General features: G+C 55.1%; 1 protein-coding gene across 6 annotated transcripts in view; it reads right to left on the bottom strand.

Moving 5' to 3' along the window:
* The window catches only part of Sardh (sarcosine dehydrogenase), a 71,154-nt gene that overhangs the window by 44,273 nt on the left and 9,750 nt on the right, over positions 1-17,131 (bottom strand). For all 6 annotated transcript variants that reach the window (XR_003851242.1, XM_029568716.1, XM_029568715.1 and 3 more), the window contains 5 exons: positions 10,713-10,817; positions 9,604-9,733; positions 5,653-5,739; positions 5,329-5,419; positions 3,233-3,374 (listed from right to left, as the gene is read on the bottom strand). Coding sequence is in view for 5 of the 6 variants with exons in the window: in XM_029568716.1 (XP_029424576.1) it covers positions 3,233-3,374; positions 5,329-5,419; positions 5,653-5,739; positions 9,604-9,733; positions 10,713-10,817 (555 nt within the window). In the remaining variant the exon portion in view is untranslated. The remainder of the gene's footprint in view (positions 1-3,232; positions 3,375-5,328; positions 5,420-5,652; positions 5,740-9,603; positions 9,734-10,712; positions 10,818-17,131) is intronic.

Below are 17,131 nucleotides of genomic sequence, written 5' to 3' on the forward strand. Positions count from 1 at the left end.
GTAGAGAACTTGTATAGCATGCATGAGGCCCTGAGTTTGAGCCCTAGCACTGGAGGTTGTGGAGAGAAGTCATGAAAAAAACAAACCAAAAAAAACCGAGAAACTGTTTAGAGCCAGGCATGGTGAGGCACCCCTGTAATCCCAGCACTGGGGAAACTGAGACAGGAGGATCACAAGTTCAAGGTCAGCCAGGGCTACACAGCAAGACACTTTCTCAAAACAGTCAAAACAAAATATGGTGTAGGCAGCAGTGAAATAGTATTCAGCCATAAAAATAAATGCATGAAGTCCTTACACTAGCCCCAGAGTGGCCCAGCTCCCTTTCCAGCCTGTGTTTAGGACAGACAGATCCACAGAGGGACAGGTGGATCCACAGAGGGACAGGTAGATCCACAGAGAGACAGGAGATCCACAGAGGGACAGATGGATCCACAGAGGGACAGATGGATCCACAGAGGGACAGGAGATCCACAGAGGGACAGGAGGATCCACAGAGGGACAGGTGGATCCACAGGGGGACAGGAGGATCCACACAGGGACAGGTGGATCCACAGAGGGACAGACAGATCCACAGAGGAACAGGAGGATCCACAGAGGGACAGGTGGATCCACAGAGGGACAGGAGGATCCACACAGGGACAGGTGGATCCACAGAGGGACAGGAGGATCCACAGAGAGACAGGAGGATCCACAGAGGGACAGAGGATCCACAGAGGGACAGGAGGATCCACAGAGAGACAGGTCAAGCCACAGAGGGACAGATGGATCCACAGAGGGACAGAGGATCCACAGAGGGACAAGAGGATCCACAGAGGGACAGATGGATCCACAGAGGGACAGAGGATCCACAGAGGGACAGATGGATCCACCACAGAAGGAATGGATCCACAGAGAGACAGGTCAAGCCACAGAGGGACAGGAGTATCCACAGAGGGACAGATAGATCCACAGAGGGACAGAGGATCCACAGAGGGACAGGAGGATCCACAGAGAGACAGGAGGATCCACAGAAGGACGATGGATCCACAGAGAGACAGGTCAAGCCACAGAGGGACAGGAATATCCACAGAGGGACAGGAGGATCCACAGAGAGACAGGTCAAGCCACAGAGGGACAGATGGATCCACAGAGGGACAGAGGATCCACAGAGGGACAAGAGGATCCACAGAGGGACAGATGGATCCACAGAGGGACAGGAGGATCCATAGAGAGACAGGAGGATCCACAGAGGGACAGGAGGATCCACACAGGGACAGGAGGATCCACAGAGGAACAGGAGGATCCATAGAGAGACAGGAGGATCCACAGAGGGACAGGAGGATCCACAGATGGACAGATGGATCCACAGAGGGACAGGAGGATCCACAGAAGGATGATGGATCCACAGAGAGACAGATGGATCCACAGAGGGACAGACAGATCCACAGAGAGACAGGAGGATCCACAGAGGGACAGATGGATCCACAGAGAGATAGGAGGATCCACAGAGGGACAGGAGGATCCACAGAGAGACAGGAGGATCCACAGAGGGACAGAGGATCCACAGAGGGACAGATGGATCCCCAGAGGGACAGATGGATCCACAGAGAGATAGGAGGATCCACAGAGAGATAGGAGGATCCACAGAGGGACAGATGGATCCATAGAGGGACAGGAGGATCCACAGAAGGACGATGGATCCACAGAGAGACAGGTCAAGCCACAGAGGGACAGGAGGATCCACAGAGGGACAGGAGGATCCACAGAGAGACAGGAGGATCCACAGAGGGACAGGAGGATCCACAGAGGGACAGATGGATCCACAGAGGGACAGGATGATCCACAGAGGGACAGGAGGATCCACAGAGGGACAGGGGATCCACAGAGGGACAGGAGGATCCACAGATGGACAGATGGATCCACAGAGGGACAGGGGATCCACAGAGGGACAGGAGGATCCACAGAGGGACAGGAGGATCCGCAGAGGGACAGGAGGATCCACAGAAGGACGATGGATCCACAGAGGGACAGGCAGATTCATGGAGTCAGGGAGCTGGAGCGTGGTGGAGGGATGGTAAGGACGGGTATCCAAGGGCACGAAGTTTCCTTCTGGGGAGACAAGCGTGTAGTGGATTTGTACGGACACAGTGTGGCTGACAGCACAGTGACGGGATGAGCACCCCAAAGTGTTACTTTACAGCGGTATGAACAGCCAACCTGTGTTCTATAACTTCACCATGAAAAAAAATTTGCTGACACAATGCAGCACTGTAAAGAGGGTCGTCTGAAAATAAATTACATCAGGAAAGACGCAGGGAAAGACTCCTTCCTCTAAAGTTCAGAAGGGCCAAGCTGACCAGCTGGCATGGGGGCAGGGGCTCCAAGAACAAGTGTGTCTGAGATGGGGACCCCTGGTTCTCACTGTGGGCAAAGACAGAGTTCAGCTGTACCTGCCTCCTCCCCCAGGACACATGGCATGACATGCTTTCCCTGAGTCCTCCACACTGAGGAATCAGTGACAGGACCTCACTCCTACCCCAAGTAGGCAGGACCCCAACACAGGATGTCAAAATGGAGGCAGGGACCCCAAGCAAAGGGTTTCATCATGTCCGTAGACGCTCGCCAACGGTGAAGGTATCCCAAGCACACTCTATAAGCACAAACCTTTCTCCCCATGTGCATGGCCTGGTTGCCCCTGTGACATTTGCCTGTACACACTCACCAAGCCCCCACCTCCCTCACTGTTACAGCATCAGGGCAGACCCCCACAGCTGTTCGTGTGTGTGTAGGACAGGACAACCTTGGTCTTCAGGTGCCATCCACTTTGTTTTTTGATTCAGTCTCTCACTGAACCTGGAGCTCACTGGCTAGGCTAGACTGGCTGACCAGGGCATCCCCAGGAGCCTCCTGTGTCTGCCTCCCCAGTGCTGGGTCACAAGCACGCACCCCCACGCCCAAGTTGTTATACACGGGCTCTGGGCTTGAACTTGGGGCCTTGAGACAAAAGCTTTACTGACTGAGCCATCTCTCCAGCTCCCACGTCTGCTTTTGGAGACTCTGCCTCTCTACTCAGCTGGAAGCCCCTGGCAGGAGCCGGGTTTCCCTCCCCCACTCCAGCACCCATGCAGTGCCTTGCCCACAGCTCAGGGAACACCAGGGCATGATCTAGAGTGTGGCACCCCTCATGGGTCTATGGCCCCAACACCCCAAAGCCCTCCTGGAGGGTGCCTCTGTCTGTGCATGCCTGGGATACCTCATGCAGGGGGTCCCTCCTCATGTTGCGGCCTGCCAGGGGCTCATCGTGGGGGAAGACCACCGAGTAGTTCTTCGCATAGGACTCATGACTGCGCTCACGGATCCAGCGGGGCTGATCCGTGAGTGAGTGATGGAAGCGCCTGTAGCAGACAGAGGGGACAAGTCACTGCTTAGGGACAGCCTGTCAGGGTCCCAGCCTGCAGCGGTCTGGACCCCTGTCTTCACTTAGTAATGAACTACTCCTCCCACAGCTGACCCGGCCAAGGATGTCCTGGGGAGAACAGTCCACACTCCCTCTGGTCTCCACCAGGTTGGGTGAAATGGCCACATACATGGGCCCAGGATGCCTAGAGGAGAAGGGTAGGGTGACCTGACCTTCCCATTTCACAGATGCAGAAACTGAGGCTCAACGAAGAGAAGGAACTGGCCCAGGGCTGCACAACTGGTGATGTCGGAGTGGCTGATGAGAACTGTCTATTCTGTTGTGGGGGGAGTCAGCTGCTATGTTCTGGAGGCTGCCTGGTACTGGGTGAGCCCTGGGACCCTTCCATGTAGCTGGGGTCCAGACATGCCCAGGACTCAGTGTTGGCTGCCCTACCTAGGCAAGTCCCTGACATACATGAGGACTAGGGAGTGTATCCTGCCCTTGACATTCTGGGGTTATAAACATGATTCATCAGGAAATAATGGGCACAGAGGAGAGATACTCAATCTCTCTCTCTCTCTCTCTCTCTCTCTCTCTCTCTCTCTCTCTCTCTCTCTCTCTGACAGGTCTCGGGGTAGGGGGAGACACAGCTGGTCCTGATAGTGGCTGTTTCTTGGGCACACTACATGGGTACACGTGATCTCGAGTAATCTAGGGTCTGAGCTAGAGCCCTGCCTTTGCGAGGCTGGCACTGAGGGCACCCCTGCGACTCTGACCACACAACGGAGGGAAATCAGGCCGCGCTGCTCTACTGTTTGCAACGAGGCCCTTCCCTGAGGCTCCTTGCAGCTGTATCGTTTCTGGAATGTTCTTTGGGAGGAAAGCATGGGCACAGCCCCAGACAGCCTCTGAGGGGCTGCCGGGCTGACCTCACAGTGCCAGGAGCCAGGCAGGGAGGGGCATTCCAGGGATCTCAGAGTCGGCCATCTGTCTCCATGGTGGCCAGACATCACCTCCCCCATGGGTGCAGTGTCCTCATTCAGCCAGGAAGGGACTGGCTTAGCAGGACTGTGGGGTACCCTGAGCTGAGCCAGCAGCTCCTCCACCCTGTCCCCATGTCAGTCCAACAGGGCAGCTGGGTCCCTCCAAGAGCCTGTTAGCCAAGAGTTGCAGACAGAACTCCCGTCCAGCTGCTAAGTCCCTGCAGTGGCCTGCAGTACCTGGTGTGGCCCTAGGCATGGGCCACGCTGCACCACTCAGGATGCCTGTCCTGGAGGTAGGACCTGGAGCCTGGATAAGAGGAGAGGTGGGGAGCCCTGTCTCTGTGTCCTGTCCTCTAAGAGATGGCTCAGACTTGCTGAAGGTCTTGTAGCCCTGAGATGCCTCCCAGCTCCTGCGGTCAGCATTTAGTCAGGCAACATGGCTCAGCAGTGCCCAGGGCTCCCCCACAGACTTCTGCGCCTATACCACTGGCTTGTCTGTGGCTCCAGATCCTGATAACAGCACAGGACTGCCCTGTGCCATGGGGCAGAGCCTTCCCAATGTTGGGTCTGACTCATGCTTGGCCACCCTGCCTTAGAGTGAAGGCATGGCTGACAGCCAGGGAGCCCAGGGCCTGGTCGCTGTGTGTATACAAACGACCATCTCAGCTGGGCTGGCTCCCCAGCCTCAGTCTCCCCACCTGTGAAGTGGGATGATGGGATCCTGCTAATGAGGACAGAGGGTCGGGTGGAACCCTGGAAACCATAGAGGCCGTGGACTTCCAAACCCAGTGTCCCTCAATACCACCACCCACCACCCGCTGCCTCCTTCCCTCCTCCCTCGCTGATTCTCCTTCCAAAAGGCTGTCTGGGTTTCAAGGGAGCCTCGTTCCCGAAACAGCCCTTGTGCTGTGCCCTGCTGTCCTGGCACAGACAGCCCTGCTCTCTGGCTTCTGCCGGTCCACTTGCCTGATGTCGTAGCTGTACATGTCCTTTGATGGGCGTCCGTGCACAATCCAATGGGCCAGCTCCTGCCCACAGCCACCACCCAGCATCATGCCTGGTGGGATGGGAGCACAGAGCTGCAGCCTGCTCCCCGGGCCTCCACATCTAATTCTGGGGCCCCATTTCCATGGTAGCCCCACCCAAACCCTGCTCTTACACACCAGGGGGGAGGAGGGCCATATGCCCACAGCAGGGCTGCACCCCACCACACAGACCTCCTTGTCTCCACACCACCGGGGATCCCCCAGGATCTGAGGAACGGGGGCCTCACTCTCAGGACCCCCTCACCTGCACTATTGAAACCACAGCCGAGGAAGAAGCCGCGGAGCTCAGGCGCCTCCCCCATCAGGGGCTTGTGGTCAGGTGTGAAGGATTCTGAAAAGAACAGAGGTCTCAGGCTCTGCTAGACCTCGGGCTCTTGATGTGGGGTGTCCTAGGACAGTAGGGATGGGATGTGGGGTCCTTGAGTGACCCCTTTGTGCAGACGTTCCTGTTCTTGACACCCAGAGCAGTACTGTTCCCTCAGGAAGCCCCTCTGGTTCTCCTGCCTTTGTCCCCCTGAGCACCAGTCATCAGTACCAGGCCTGTGACCTGACCAGCCTCATGGGCTCATCAAGGCCACTGTCACTGTCCAACCAACAAGGGCCCTTCCTCTGACTCAGCTCCCCTCACTGACCCACCATCCTGTTGTGTCATTGTCCATGGGGCAAGGAGGGCAGGGACCCAGCCTTGCTGGCAGCCATGTCCCCAGACCCAGCACAGAGCCCAGCCAGGTCTTCGATACACACTCTGGAATGAATGAATGAATGAATGAATGAATGATCGATCATACATTCTTTGAGAGAGGGGACTGAGCCTCCAGCTCTGCCACCAGGGTGCCTCAGAGACCAGAGCATGGTGGCAGAGGGACTCTGCACCCACCATCCTGAATTGGTCCTCGCTCGGCCTGAAGACAAGTTGCTGCATCTCTCTCGGAGCACTGGTCTTCCTATATGAACCACTGAGATGACAGCACTTACTCCACAGGACTGGGATAGTCTACAGACGTCGTGCCCTCCTATCACGTGCCTGGCTCTTGGAGGCGGCTCTGAACAAGACGAATTCCACCCCAGTGGAACCGACAGAAAAGTAAGGGAGACAGGACGGTACGCTCAAGTAAGACACCCTCATGTCTCAAAAAGTGCAGCAAGATGAGGAATCTAAGGTCACCGAGGAGCTGGCTGCTCCCTGCGACCCTGCATGACATGAACAGCACTGCCCAGTGTCTGTCACAGAAGGGGCAGGTGCCTGCTGGGGTTTGCTATGCTCCTGCCCCCCAGCAGAGCTGCCCCGATCCAATCCCAGGTTCTTAACCTCTGCAGGTGGGGAGCTTAACAAGCCTCATCCTGCTCTTCAGAGGCAATCAGTACCCAACCTTTGCTGACAGGAGGCGTCTGCGCTGAAAAGTAACCGGCTTTGGAACCAGGAAGCTGTGGGCACCTCAGAGGGCAAAAGGAAGCAGCTCTGGCAAGGTCAGGGGAAGACAGGGTCAACAAACTGAGCCTCTCGTTTCTCAGATGGCCTCCACTGATGGACATCAGTACCAGAATGCGTAAGGGGAAAGCTGGCCATTCTGTTAGGCAACATGAAATGGTTCTGATACAGGCCGTGAGTGGAGACAGCAGGTTTCCAGATCTGCCAGCTACACATGCTGCCCAAATACAAGCCCAGTATTTCCCTTGGGGTTGCACACTTAGCTCTGTGTGCTCTCAAAGGACTTAGCATTTGGATGGGCACACTGAGAGAGGCAGAGGAGGAGCCAATGAGTGGGGTTAAGACAACAACAGACGCTGTGTTGCAGAACCAGTGGAGAAGTGGAAGAATCTGGTCTGCGGCGACAAACAGCTTGACAGTCCCGGCAGGTCAAACAGAGGCCGATGTGAGGCCATGGTGGGGGTGGGCCATCGGTTCTCCAAGCAGGAGGGGAGGAAGGTCTACAGTGGAGGTCGGATATTCCCCAGGGCAAAGTGAGGCTGGAACAGCCACCTGTGCAGGATCAGAGAGGCTGGAGAAGGTGACAGGAGCCACGACCAGCCTAAGAAGGTGAGAGAGAAGTTCTGGGAAGTTTTTCAGGAACTAAAGGGCACAACTTAGGTCAGGAGGGCAGGTATGGAAACCGGAGTCCCCAGGATGTTTAACACAGGCAAGGCTGAGAGCGGGTGGCAGGACTTGAATTCACCACTCTACCTTGGTTCTGAACTCTCTGTCCAAGCCTTTAAGCTCTTAGGTCAAGGGCTGGGACATCTCTGACCTTCTGGAGGCCCAAGGCTGCTTAGCTACCTGGCAAGGAGAAATGCTAACTCCCCCCACCCCAAACCTACCCTCAGCGGTGGGAGACCAGACCCAAGCTGTCCTTGAATGCGCACTTCCCCCAAAATAGGGCTCCATGGGGGAATGACAGTTCCTGGGATAATTAGATGGAGAGAGCCGTTGGGGACATTCGTGCCCCTGGGATTCTTCCTGTGTTTCTCACCATCAGTCCTACTCCGGCTGAGCAGGGACGTGAGTCATAGCCCCTCACCCACGCCCCAGATCAGGCACACTCACAGCCTGCTCACTGTGGCTGGCTGCCGGCTCCATCTGGCCTTCCTGGGGCTGTTCCCTGGGCTACAGCCTTCCTCATGAGCCACACAGACAAACACAGGCCAAGCTGGCCGCTGTGTAGTCAGTCACCAGGCATATCCAGATAGCGAGGGTTGGATTCTCCCGAGGGCCACAGTCCCCTCCAGCTGGAACCTTTCCTGTCTCTGGAGCTGGCCTAGTCACTTTGCCCCGTGGAAGTCCTTTGACCTCCTGGCTCCTTCTGTCCCTTTCAATCATAGGACTCAGAAGTGGCTGGTCTGGACCCAGCCTTCGGCTTCTTAGCCCCTTACCACTCTCACTGACCAGTACTCTGTCTCTACCTCCCACTGTGGTATGCAGGGGCTCTGAGACCTGGGTTGTTCAGCCTATCAAACCCAAGACACAGTTTCCTTTCGGGCTACCCCACATCTGTTTGAACTTGACTCTCATCCTACAGGAAGGAGGGGGTCTAGCCCTTAGCTTCTGTGGGTACCACAAGTTTCCACCATGCCTACAACACAGTACAGCACCAACTGGCCCTCTGATGGTTAATACTGATTGTTAATTAGACAGGATCTATAATCACCTAGGAGACCAGCCTCCAGCATACCTGTGAGGAACTTTCTAGATTAGGTTAGCTGAGATGGGAAGACCGTTCCCTAGGCTTAGATCTGCGCTGTATAAGAGGGAGAAGCACTGAGCACCAGGCTCTGTCACTCCGCTGCCTGAGCATCAGGGCAACATTAGTTGCCTCAAGCTCATGTGGGCAGGACTCCTCCGCCACGGTGGACTGTACCTCTGAACCGCGGGCCACGATAAGCCCTTTCTCCCCATTAAGTTGCTTTTGGCAGAGTATTTAATCACAGTAACAGGAAGAGTAACTAAGTTGCCCCCCGCCCTAGCCTCACCCTGGGTTTCTCATCCACAAGGTGTCTACCTGAGTGTCAGCCTCCAGGGGCACTGTGAGCCTGCTTTCCAGACAAGAGCTCTGCCAGAACCCTCAGGTAGTAGTCCTGCACTCCCACTCTGGGAAGGAGCCCGAGATGCTCTGTAAGCAATGGCTGCTCTGTGGCTAATCCACAGGAGGCATCTGGGAGCTGAGCACCTCCTGGAGGCCAGCGAGGAGGCTGGGACTCAGGGGCCTAGTCAAGAATCTTTCTGTCCTCAGCTGGTCTCTAACCCTACTGAGTGCTGGCTACCCAAAGACCGGGGACGAGGTGAGGGCCGGGGGGTTCTGGCCAGGGAGATAAGCACTGGGTGCAGAACTTGGGGTTCCTACCCATGAGCGTTGTATCCAGGAAAGCGTCAGTCCCTCGTGTCCTTGCTGTGTTTCACACAGTGCTGGGACAGGACCTTCTTTCCCATTTTACAGATGAAAACACTATAAATGAGTGGGGCCTAGGGTCCAAGATCTTAGTGTGGAGGGATCAGGGTCCAGGGATAAACTGCTGTCCTTACTAGGTAGGGCTTTCTCCCGCAACGGAAAATAAAAGCCTGCCAGTCAGGCCCAGAGCCGCAAATCAGGTAACAAGAGACGGGTCACCCTTGGGAAGAGCACTGTTACCAATAGGTGTCACCCAGAGGAACTCAAGGACGCCTGCCCTGGCCTCAGCCTCACCTGGCCCCAGCCACACTTACCCGGGCCACACACCGTGGACTTGATTCCTGTCTTCTCCAGCACAGGGACACGGTTGATGGCACCTTCAATGTGCTGGGTGAAGACGTCCCAGTTTAGGTCAAAGAGGCCGAAGGCAAATTTGTCCGACACCTGCAGAGGCAGGAACAGGGAACCCCTGCCAGGCCTGCGTGGGGTACAGGCTGACCCTCGCCAGGTGGGGCACGAGGCTGGCTTCTACTGGGTCAGAATCTGAGTCAAAGGATGGGGCTTTCCTGTGGGCTATAATCCACCGACTCCCCCTACCCACCTGGATCCACCACACTTAGCTGCCCTGAGTTATTTCTGTGGTCTTCAGCTGGGCACTGGCTCCCTGACTCTAACCCATTCTCTCGAATTATATAACACCTGCCCTGCTCTGGAACCCTCCATGTTTTCCCATGACCCACCATAAGCTCACAAAACCCTCTACAAGTCAGCGCTGCCAACCACTCCCCTGCCATTGGCCCTCTGACATCCCTTCGCCCTTTGAGAAGGGCGTCTGGAGCTTCCCCAAGGCCCCCACCACAACCTGAACAGGTGCCCACCCAGACCACCTGTGCCTTTGCCCTGGCCACCAGTCTCCCTGGCTGATCTGTAACCTGCTAATTATATTCAGGGTACAGTCACTATCCACGCTGCACTATTTCTCTCTTATTTCTTGTCTCCCCACCAATTTAAAGGCACCTTGAGGCAAGGGCTTTTATCTTATCCTCTCCCCTTCCCCAGAAAGTAAAGCAACATTTGGCCCAGAACAGTCATGTGACTGTTAAATGACTGTTACATGTTAAATGTGAATGGTAAGGTCATGTGTTCCCATGGCCTGTACACCAGCCCAGAGGCTGCTGGGGAGCCACCAGACCAAGGAGGCCTCACTGCAGCCCCCAGGGAGGGGCAGGGAAGGGAACGCCCAGCATTGCAACTGGAAAGGTCTGAGACCTTCCTGCACTCCTCTGGAGTTCGGGCTTCTCACTGAGGGTCTGCAGCAGCTGCTCCCTCTTCTGTGATACCTGAATGTTGGGGTCTTGGGGAGTCAAGCTGGGTGGGGCCGGGGAACCTCTGCTTCTCCACCACAGAGCCTTTGATGTCTCACCTCCTCCCAAAAGATGGGGCTAGCCTCGTAGCCACCCACAGACAAGGCATCCCCCTGCAGGCGGAGGTAGACAGAGGCGTCGTGATCTCGGACATTGGGCATCTTCTGAAAGGCAGAGCAGACAGTCCACAGGCATCAGACACAGCAAAGAGGCCAGAGTGTCAGGCAGGCAGGCCTGGTGGGCCTGGTTCCCATGGCCTGAGGTAGGCCCAGTTCTAAACCCAAGGTACCTTCTCCTCATAGGACCCAAGACAGAGTGCCAATGGGCCGTTGGGTGACTCATAGAGGTCAAGTCTCTCCCATTTGAGCCTCTATTTTCCAAAACCCATACAGTAATGGAAAGAGAGAGGGGGGGAAAGAGGGGGGATGGGAGGGAAAGAGGGGTAGCTCCCAAAGACAGGAAAGCAGAAGAGAGAGGGGCATTAGCTGCCCTGGAGGCCACCACACTGCTCTAGGCAATATCAGAGTCCCAGCAGAGCTCACAGCAGAGGGAGAGAAGGAAAGATGAGAAAAACACCTTCCTACTCCCAGATGACAGAGAGATCCCCAGGATGGGAGGAAGTGTTTGTAGTCGTGTGTCTATTAAAGAGCCTGTACCTGGAACATGTAGACTTTTCACAACTCAAGAAAAACAAAGCAACTCAGAACGCAACTTATAAAAGGGCAAAGACCCTGAAGAGATGCTCTCCACTGAGGACCGACGCCGGAATCAAAAAGATGGACGAGGGCTGGTAAGGACCGGCAGAGCTGCCCTTGTGTATGGCTGCTGGGAGCTGCAAGTGCTGCAGGTCTTCGGAAAACAACCCGTGGGTTCCCCACACAGCCACTCCTCCTGGGTGTACTCCCATGAGTCTCTGCAGACGTGCCTGTGGCTGTTTGCAGCAGCTCTGTTCCTGACGCCTCAAGCCAAAACTACTCAGACATCTGTCCGCGGATGAGCGGATGGACAGAGGGCAGTACAGCCACCCTGCGGGAGGCTACTCTACCACCGGAAGGAACGACATCCTGATACAGACACTGTGAGGACACACACTGAAGACAGGCGTGTGAAAGAAGCCAGACACAACAGGCCACACGCTGTAGGAGTCTGTGTATATAAGATGTCCCGGATGAAAATCAAATAGAACAGAAACAGGATTAGTGACCACTCAGGACAGGCTGGGAGGGGGGTGAGGGAAAACTGACAGTGGAGATGGATTTGGTGGGATGAGGACAGGGTCTCACTATGAAACTCACTATGGAACTCACTATGTAGACCAGGCTGGCCTTGAACTCAGAGATCTGCCTGCTTCTGCCTCCTGAGTGCTGGAATTAAAGGCGTGTGCCATCACACCTGGCTGATGCTTACTTTTCCCCCAAAGGTTATTTTTATAGTGCATATGCACACATATAACAGTTAGATAAGAACTGAAGAACTGGGGAGACTATTAGTAAGTCTGGGAAACACAAAAATTGGGTCATATTTACTCAGAAGTTAATGGTACTTGTGCAGGCTTGATACTACCAACAAGGACAAGCCGCTCAGAGACCACAAGGTGGGAGGTGATCCCCTGTGCTGCGCTGGGCTCCCGGATCCGAGGAAATGCCTTCTGTCTGTTCCCCACCTACCACACTGGAGATGAGCAGGGAAGGGGACCGGAGAGGGAACGGAATCCGACAGGTGCTGCTCATCTGTGAGTGGGATTCAGAATGCCTGGGTCAAAGCCTGTTGTTGGGAGGCAGCGATGTTCTCAGTAACTAAACACTACCTAAAAACAGTAAGATACCCCATGACCACCACCAGCAGCACCACAGCTCCACAAGACCGGAATAAAGGAAACCCCGCAGCTCTACAGCTCGGGATCATGGAGACCCTGGTGGCCAGGGAAGCCCACACTCCTGTCCCAGCAGGACGGTGCCTCCACACTGCCTTTTTGGGCACAGCTCTGAGGACCCAGCAAGTCCTCTCAGCACCCACATGTCCACTCCGCATCTCCACTGCTCTACTTACACAGGAGTCCACCCTGCTGTAGTGGACGGCATCACCCTGCTCCCACGGTGCCCCACCTCCTGACCCTGCTCCCACGGTGCCCCACCTCCTGACCCTGCTCCCACGGTGCCCCGCCTCCTGACCCTGCTCCCACGGTGCCCCGCCTCCTGACCCTGCTCCCACGGTGCCCCGCCTCCTGACCCTGCTCCCACGGTGCCCCGCCTCCTGACCCTGCTCCCACGGTGCCCCGCCTCCTGACCCTGCTCCCACGGTGCCCCGCCTCCTGACCCTGCTCCCACGGTGCCCCGCCTCCTGACCCTGCTCCCACGGTGCCCCGCCTCCCTCCACTGCTCCCACGATGCCCCGCCTCCTGACCCTGCTCCCACGGTGCCCCGCCTCCTGACCCTGCTCCCACGGTGCCCCGCCTCCTGACCCTGCTCCCACGGTGCCCCGCCTCCTGACCCCCCACGGTGCCCTGCCTCCTGACCCTGCTCCCACGGTGCCCCGCCTCCTGACCTCATCCCATTCCCTTTTCATCTGCTATAAACCCTGCTGCTGGCTGCTTCCTCTGGGAAGTCTACCCTGATGCTCCTGCTCTGCCTGGTCCTTTCTGCACCAGATGGCTAGACCACTCCACGCTCCTCAGACAGTGTTATCATCACCACAGCTATCCTGTGACCTCCTGCAACAGGCCAGGCACCTTGCTCAGCTCCATCACATTGATTTTCCTCAGCAGGGCCCATGCTGCGGGCACGGTTATGGCCCATGCTGCAGGAAAGAAAACTGAGGATTGGGCATGTGGCCCTGTTGGTGAGTGCTTGCCAGCAAGTAGGGTCGCTCCCCAGTGCTGCCTAACACTGGTGCGGTGGTGCGCACCTACAACCCCAGCACTCGGAACGTGAAGGTAGGAGGATCAAAGGTTTGAGGTCATCCTCAGCTTACGAGACCCTGTCAGAGAGAGACAGAGACAGAGTGAGAGACAGAGAGAGACAGAGGCAGAGAGAAAGGGAGAGACAGGAAGAGGAGGAAGAAGAGGCAAAGGGAGAAGAAGAGGCTGGAAGATGGCTTACGGGGCAAAGGAGGTTTCCACCAAGACTGACGGCCCAGGCTCACTAACAAGACCGACGGCCCCGGCTCACCAACAAGACCCATAAGATGGAAGGCGAGAAATGACTCTGAAAGTTGTCCTCTGACCTCCACACACTTGTATGGTGCATGTACACCCCCCACGCCCCCGCCACACACACACAAAGTAATACAAGATTTAAAAAGAACGAGAAACAGAGCAGTTGACTGTACTCATGCCTAGGCTGGAGATGGGGGAGTCAGGTTTCAAACCTGGACACTAGGATCTGGCCCAGCATTTGGCTCCGGGATGAGACAGTCACTTCTATATCTGCAGAAATGGGTGGGGGTGTGATGAAAATGTCAGGCAGACAGAACCATGACTCGAGTGGGAAACGGCTCGAGTGGGAAAGCCCATGGCCACCAAAGTATCCCAGAGAAGAGCAGGCTAGGACCCAGGGCCTAGAGGGCTCCTCAGACTTTCTAGAAAGTCTCCTGGCTACTAAGGAATATGCCTACCCAAGCCTTGAGACCTTGCCTGCAGCCATGCATGATGGTACGGATAGACAAGGTCCTGTAGAACAGGCCTGCTTCAGCACACAGTGGGACCACAGCAGCAGGCAGGCAGAGTCGGAGGCCTGGCTTCTCCGAGTCTCAATCTACCGTCCAGCCCCAGCAGAGCTGAACTCATAGAGCCTTGTGTGTGTCCAGTGGAAGGAGAGGGGCATGGGGACTCTCCTACCACATCAGATCTTCCCTCCCCTGCACAGGCTCAAAGTTTTGGGAGCTGCTTGCTCTCACACCCACAGGCACACAGGGACTCTGAGTGGCTTTGTAACACCCTGTTTGACCCCAACCTGGATGTTCATGGGGATGGCAGTTCTAAGCAGGCACACAGGGACTCTGAGTGGCTTTGTAAGTAACACCCTGTTTGACCCCAACCTGGATGTTCATGGGGATGGCAGTTCTAACCTTCTGCTTCTCAGAAAGGGAGATCTCGGGCATTAGGAGGGATTGGTTAGGACTGAGGTGTAGTGCCCCTCAGTGGACACCCCTTCCCTGTAGCCACAACCCCCACCCCAGCTTTCCAGCCTCTACCTTGCTCTCCCAGAGCCCTTCATGGTCAGAGAGTGACCCCTGGTGGCCATATGAGGAATAGCTGCCCCCCCCCAGCCCCAGCAGTGAGCGTTTGTAGCTAAAGCAGCACAAGGCAGGTGTGTTCCATGAGTGGGGACTGACTGTGCGTTCAGGGAGAAGGCTTGCCCAGGGGCAGGGGCAGGAACCCACCAGACCCAGGTTTCTGTCAATTCCCCAACACACTCTATGAATCAGCCAGGCTTGGCATCACCTGGAGACAGGCGGGAGGCCAGGCTCATGCAAGGTTGGAGCGTAGGCCCCGAGGACAAGGCTCCTGGCGGGGGCCATGTCCAGGTGTCCGGGACTCTCTTCACTGGGCCCTGGCCCTAAACAAGGACAGTCTGGTCTCTCGCACTCTTCCCTACACCCACCTGTGGCCCTCTGACCTCTCAGTCACATCCAAACGTCACGCTCTATGTGACCCTGCTCCACCCCCTCAGATCCCCCCTGGGGCATGGCCTCCTCCTCCAGGGAGTCAAAGACATTGGTCCTCCAACCTAGACTAGGAATAGTCAGACAGCCCATGTCTGGCTACATTTGACTGACGCAATGGAGGTCGACCAAGTGTCCTTGGGTGTGGTCCACTGGGACAGTCTCCGCCTTGTACTAGATGTCAGCCCTGACACCCTCACACTAGTCCTCCCAGAGCTGTTTCAGCTTCTTTGGGAATTACTCTCCAAAGGCAAGAACCAGTCTCTCTCCAGTTTAGCCCCACATCCTTGAGCAGGGCCTGGAACACAGAGATTCTCCCGTCAATGCTAGGTGGAGGGAAGGTTAGATGACTGGTGGAGAGAGGAATTCCCAAGTAGATGGATGAGGAAGGAAGGGAAAGGAGAGGGAGGGCAGAAAATGGATGAATGGATGGATGATGGATGGATGGATGATGGACGGATGGATGATGTATGGATGGGTGATGGATGGATGGGTGATGGATGGATGGATGATGGATGATGGATGGATGGATGATTGATGGACAGATAGATGTATGGATGATGGATGGATGGATGATGGATGGATGGATGATGGATGATGGATGGATGGATGATTGATGGACAGATTGATGGATGATGGATGGATGATGGACGGATGGATGATGGATGGATGATTGATGGACAGATAGATGGATGATGGATGATGGATGGATGATGGACGGATGGATGATGGACAGATGGATAATTGATGGACAGATAGATGGATGATGGATGGGTGATGGACGGATGGATGATGGACGGATGGATGATAGATGGATGGATGATTGATAGACAGATAGATAAACGATGGATGGATGGATGATGGACGGATGGGTGATGGACAGATGATGGACGGATGGATGATGGATGGATGGATGATGATGGACGGATGGATGATGGATGGATGATGATGGATGGATGTTGGATGATGATGGATGGATGATGATGGATGGATGATGGACGGATGGATGATGGATGATGATGGATGGATGATGATGGATGGATGATGATGGATGGATGATGGATGATGATGGATGGATGGATGATGGATGGATGATGATGGATGGATGATGGATGATGGATGGATGGATGATTGATGGACAGATAGATAAATGATGGATGGATGGATGGGTGATGGACAGATGGATGATGGACGGATGGATGATGGATGGATGGATGATGGATGGATGGATGATGGATGGATGATGGATGGATGATGGACGATGGATGATGGACAGATGGATGATGGATGGATGGGTAGATGGATAAACGGAAGAAGGAATGGACAGATGATGGATGAATAAGTAGATGGGCAAGTAGCTGAACAGATAAAACAAGACAGCGAGAAAAATGCACATGTGGACGGAGATGAACGGAGAGAGAAATTAACGGAATGAGGCAAGAGGAGGGTACAGAAAGAAGTTATGAATATGCTTATTCTTAGGAATAAGACTCAGATATATTTAGATATAGTAAGGGCCATACGTTTCCAATGTTCTCTCAAATGTTTCAAAAATAATATCAATCAGTAAGTGAATGGATGGATGGGGGGGTTAAATGGAAGGATGGATAAGGATGGATGATGGACAGATGGATGATGGATGGATGGATGATGGATGGGTAGATGGATAAACGGAAGAAGGAATGGACAGATGATGGATGAATAAGTAGATGGGCAAGTAGCTGAACAGATAAAACAAGACAGCGAGAAAAATGCACATGTGGACGGAGATGAACGGAGAGAGAAATTAACGGAATGAGGCAAGAGGAGGGTACAG

The sequence above is a fragment of the Nannospalax galili genome, unplaced genomic scaffold (genome assembly GCF_000622305.1).
Source record: "Nannospalax galili isolate Female #2095 unplaced genomic scaffold, S.galili_v1.0 scaffold300, whole genome shotgun sequence".
Classification (NCBI taxonomy): Eukaryota; Metazoa; Chordata; class Mammalia; order Rodentia; family Spalacidae; genus Nannospalax; species Nannospalax galili.